We start from the raw sequence: 5,249 nt of genomic DNA on the forward strand, positions 1-5,249 counted from the left end.
AGAACTGTGCCCAATTATGATTTCCCAGTTGGCACGTGTCCAGTAGAAAATTATAATGAAATACTCCTAAGTAGTCGAGTCACTGAATGGAACACTAATACTCAAGAGTTTTAACAAGCTACCCCAATGCAAATAATAGGCCAAATCCAATTCAACAAATGTCCCTGGCACTCTGAACTCAGAAGAAGTCCACCGACGCGAAAACTGAACTCCGGGTGGTGGGTGACAACTAGCGTGGCAGTGGATTGCTGGCGATTGTCGGTAAGGGCGGTCGCAGAAAGTGTGGTGACTGTGGGATATCGACGGGGAAGGAGGAGTTTAGGGCTTGAGTTGATTGGGTATTGTAGATGTGGGCTAGGTTAAGTATTGTATATAATGGGCTAGGGTTATGGGCCGAGCGAATTTGGGACCGGTTATGGGTTGAATGGTGTTGGGCCGGTTGTGATAATATGTGATAAGTGGTTTGGATTTGGTGTTTATTGGGTTGAAAAGCGAGTGGATTGGTTAAATAGATGATGAGAGGTAAGTTGTGTGTTAGTGGGCTTTGAAAGTAATTTGGGCCACTAGCTTATGACCCAAGTGTTTTGATAAATAAAATTAATGAATGGACTTGGTTATAGAGATGGAATATATGGGCTGAAGGGCTAAGTGGGCTTGAATGTTAGGGTTTGGGATTTGTGGAACAATGCCACAATTTTTTTTATTTATGAGCAGTAGCAGCAGCATAAAAAAAACGAGATTTTTTTTTTGCGTGAACAGTAACTTTTTTTTTTTTCAACTAAGACTGAAAATTGAAGAAGAAAAAAATTGCTGCCTGTACCAAATATTCTTTTAGTTCGTGCTGTTCCAACAGATTTTGGGAAGGAAATATGAATAAATTTTGGATTAAAGAAAAGAAATTACCCATGGTTCGACTCTGATACCAAATTTGATGTAGGATGAATAAGAAAGAAAGAAGAAGGAACGGGGAGGAGAAACAGAGAGAAGGGATAAGAGGAGAAGAAACCAGAGGAAGAGAGGGGAGGGAGAAAATGGCTGCAAGCCACCAAAAAATATTTCAATTCGAATTCATCATCGTCAAAATTACAATGCAAAATAGGTTTAAATAGTAAAGCAACCCTAACGAGCTTCGGCCTGAGCCCATACAAGTCCAAATTTAAATAATAGTCCAAGAAAATAAATAAAGCTTAAATAAAATAAGTAAATGTCATCCGATGTCCTCATCACTTTTTGCCTGCAGTCTCATGCATGGTAGGCTCATTGGTATAGTTTGTGATCCTTAGTATTTTAAGCTGTTTAATGAACTTAGCGATATTTACGTTGTGTTTCTGAGGTGAACATTTCTCACTTTCTTTTCTTGTGTTTTAGGTAAATTGAATCAGAGCGTCAATCCCATTGCTATTCCAAGTTTGTCATGCCGAAGAAGTCAAACTGGGAAGGCTAGAAGATCTCTTCGTGTACATGGTCTATTTGGTGGAAAAAAGGATAACAATGATAAGAGTGATGATGGTTCTTCAAAGGCATGTCTTAGGCACTCCTTGAAATAAAATTTACTCCTAGATGAAAATGTATTTTGACTGATGGCTTTCTGTCTTCATTCTTATTTTTTAAGTCGTCCATCCTTGAACATCCTACCATGATTTTTATTTTTATTTTTTATAGATTGAGTTGTCAATATATGCAATACATTGAATGCTTTTCAGTTGTATCGCTCATTAACTTCTGTCTTCAGCCTTCTTGAAGTCATATTTCAAAAATACTTAAGTTTTAGATATCTTCCCTGTAAGTTTAACACAGTAAGGCTAAATAACTGAGCAAGTATTGAAGCATGATTTTTGATATTGGTTGTGATTATGTTAGTGGTAAGCTGTACGACAGCCCACCATTCTTTTTAACAGGAGCTGCTGATATTTTGGGTTGGGACTAGCTTAAGATATATAGGGGGACACATGCACGTGTGCGTATGCATTTTCCCTTTATTCCTTTTTACCTTTCGGTTGGGTGGGTGGGGCAGGTGGGCGTTTTTAAATATTACCCATGGCTGCTTATTGAAGGAGAGATCTCAAACATATTGGGTAAGCTGAATAGCACTTCACTTTTCTTTTCATTTCTCTGTTTCTGATCTATCCTCACTTGTGCTGATGATATAGATTTTTTGGACATCAACCAATCACATGATTTATTGGTCCTGTACAACTGGCAATACACCTTGTACATGGGGTTACCTGTTTTTACCTCTTTGTGGGTTTGATTAATGGAGCTTACATTATAAAAAGAAAATTATGATGAGCAGTTTGTCAATTAATAATCAATAATCTTAATTAAAAGAATCACTCATTTTGATCTGAGGGTAATGGTTTTTACTTTTTGCAATCCCCAAGTTATTCTTTTACTGGTCAAACTTTATTTCCTGCTGCTGCTCTAATTGTATAATTTTAGCTGTGGTGAAAATAGGCTGGAATATTAGGAAACATGCATAACCTCTACGAGACTGTAAAGAAGGCACAAACGGTTGTCCAAGTGGAGGCAGTACGTGTACAGAAAGAACTTGCTGCGTATGGTCCACCACATCGACTCTTCCTTATCTTTATTTTCTTTTGTTGTGTGGATTTTTTTAAACTTTTATTATTGACGTGATTATTGTGTTTTTCTATTGTTTTTAAATTTGCAGAGCAGAGTTTGATGGTTACTGCGGAGGTGAATTAATAAAGGTAAATTTTCAACATTAATTTTCATTCTTGATATTGTCAAATCAGACACTTAAATGTTAGTTGAAATATATTGCTACGTTCCTATCCACTGCAAGTAAATTCATGAAACAATAGAATGACAAGTGTTCTCCATTATACTTATTGAAGACAAAACACGATACTTACTCAGTGCTATTTGTAGAAATTATTATTATTTTTTTCATAAGCGGAGTCCCCNNTCTCATTCATCCGATATTGGTTTTCGAAATGTCAAATATACCCTTCAATACATGCAGAGAAATCAAAATTCTCTTTCGGGGGGGGGGGGCGCCCCCCCCCCCCCCCCCCGGCGGGCCCCCCCCCCCCCCCCCCCCCGATATAAGGTCTTGCATCCTTTAATTATCAACTTTGTAGTACGGAAAAATCATGTTCTCTCGAGGTCTTGCAGTTTTTGACTTTGACATTTACACATTAATTATCGTTGATTGAATTATTCTCTAGGCAACACTTTCTGGGAACCAACAACCTGTACGGATTGAGATAACTGAGGCTGCAATGGAACTGGGACCTGAAGTAAGTTGATTTAAATTTGAGGTGCATTTTTTATGTCTTGCTATTAAATTACGGCCCATGGGGCCAAAAAAGGAAAGAGAGGGATGAGGTTTCTCTCGCTTTTGGCATAGCGGGCCCCCCAGTGGGAGGCTTAGAATCAAATAATTTTCTGTGGTGAAACAAAATCTCTCATTTCCCCCTCACACAAAATTCTCTTTTCGATGCTCTTACGGCAATGCATCTTGTTATTTATCACGATGGCATTTAGAATTTTTAATCACTACGATTATCAGAGCTGTTATGATAATAACATGAAAAGATACTTATATTTTTTTGCATAGTATGAAAGGGTTCCACTATATGCCATCACATGAAACTTTCTGTGCCAACAAATTCAGGGTCAGTAAATGTCTTAACGTTGAGAAACCAAACCAGTAATAGCGTGTTGCCAGATGGTAATGTTCCCAGACCTTTTCCACCATCTCTTACCAAGAAATTAGTTCGTCATTTTCAGTTTAAATTCACTTATGTGCTTAGGTGGAAGCTTGACTGATCTCCTGTTGATTTAATTAGAAAAGACGGTAGAAAAGGGAGGATGATGAATCACCCCTCCAGAATTACAATAGGAGCACATAATCTTTTCAAGATATAATGACACATGAATGAGAATGGAAGTAACAACTGAAAAGATTTGAACCTTCTCTGGATTGAACATGAGGAAGCTTAGTTTAATCCATTCTGAGAATCCCCCACCAAAAACCTTGAAATCTTTCAAATTGATAAGATTCTACTGCAATTATTAAAAATCCCCGTGTAGCAAGAAACTTTGCTACTGCATTGCCTTCTCTAATGATCAGAATTCGCACGTTCACTGATGCAGAAACTCTCTCTTCTGGTCAATGAGGCATACAAGGACGCGCACCAGAAGAGTGTTCTGGTGAGAATCTCCCTCTTTTAAGTTCAGCTGGACGTATCTTCTTCCATGAATTCTGTTCTTAGTGTTTCTGAATTGCTCAGGCTATGAAAGAAAGAATGAGCAATCTCGCCCAAAGCTTAGGAATGCCACAAGGGTTAAGCGAGGGACTGAAGTGAAGACTCAGATACTCTGCCTTCAGTTTTGTAGACGAGCTTCAGCCTCGTTTATGATCTGTTAACCTACAAGTTTATGTTATACAGTTGATGTAAAGAATGCAATGTTTCTATTGTCTTTGATTTTCAAGTGCTATATTTGCTGCAAAACTTTATTATCTTGGTTCATCTTTATTATTTTTTCTTTTTAAATCGACTTCTTTAATGAAAATGACTCTTGTTATTTTCATAATAAGTAATCTCAATTTCATAAATCAGAATAAGCCCAGCACCCAAAAGAATAGAAAGTCCGTAGATCAACTCGATGCCAAAAAGTTGTCCTCTGAATTTCTTCTAAGAAGACTGAAGGTTGCATGGCAAGGATCCTGATGAGTAGGGATGGATACAGGATTTTTCATAGGGGGGACTGGAAGTACTTGATAAAGCAAATGTAATAAAATTTATACGTACTAAAAATTCTTGTTAAAGAACATTATTTATTTAAGTCGTTCCCGACGAGGATTTGAAACATAATACTCATCTATAAGAGAATCTAGATCTATTTTTCAGCAAGTTCTCTTTCTATAAAAAGTATCATACAATCAGAAAGAAAATCATCCTCTATTTTGTTGCAAAGTGTCGTCTTCACATGTTTCATCGTTGAAAATGCTCGTTCAGTACTTTCGGTAGAAACAGATAATGTCAATACAAGACGAATCAATCTAGTCATCATAATGTAAATATCCGACCTTCCACTCTCAATCAACTATTTGCATAACTCAGCAAGTGTAGATACTTGAAATCGAGACTCACCCTTCATATCTAACTCGTAATGTGGCAACTCATATTCCAATGTAATAATATCTTGCTTCGAAAAATCTTGAGGGTAGAATTTCCCAGTAAGTGTGCAAATTTTTCGAATGTCAAACTATCTTAATG

General features: G+C 37.2%; 1 protein-coding gene across 2 annotated transcripts in view; it reads left to right on the top strand.

Annotated features, from left to right (window-relative positions):
* LOC111388679 (nucleoid-associated protein At4g30620, chloroplastic-like) overlaps positions 1-4,499 on the top strand; it is an 8,687-nt gene extending 4,188 nt beyond the window's left edge. For both annotated transcript variants that reach the window (XM_023013445.1, XM_023013446.1), the window contains exons 2-7: positions 1,369-1,520; positions 2,455-2,555; positions 2,672-2,711; positions 3,192-3,263; positions 4,123-4,179; positions 4,260-4,499. In XM_023013445.1, the coding sequence (XP_022869213.1) occupies positions 1,369-1,520; positions 2,455-2,555; positions 2,672-2,711; positions 3,192-3,263; positions 4,123-4,179; positions 4,260-4,334 (497 nt within the window). In that variant the 3' untranslated portion in view covers positions 4,335-4,499. The remainder of the gene's footprint in view (positions 1-1,368; positions 1,521-2,454; positions 2,556-2,671; positions 2,712-3,191; positions 3,264-4,122; positions 4,180-4,259) is intronic.
* The last annotated feature ends 750 nt before the right edge of the window (positions 4,500-5,249 follow it).

The sequence above is a fragment of the Olea europaea genome, unplaced genomic scaffold, assembly GCF_002742605.1.
Source record: "Olea europaea var. sylvestris unplaced genomic scaffold, O_europaea_v1 scaffold520, whole genome shotgun sequence".
Classification (NCBI taxonomy): domain Eukaryota; kingdom Viridiplantae; phylum Streptophyta; class Magnoliopsida; order Lamiales; family Oleaceae; genus Olea; species Olea europaea.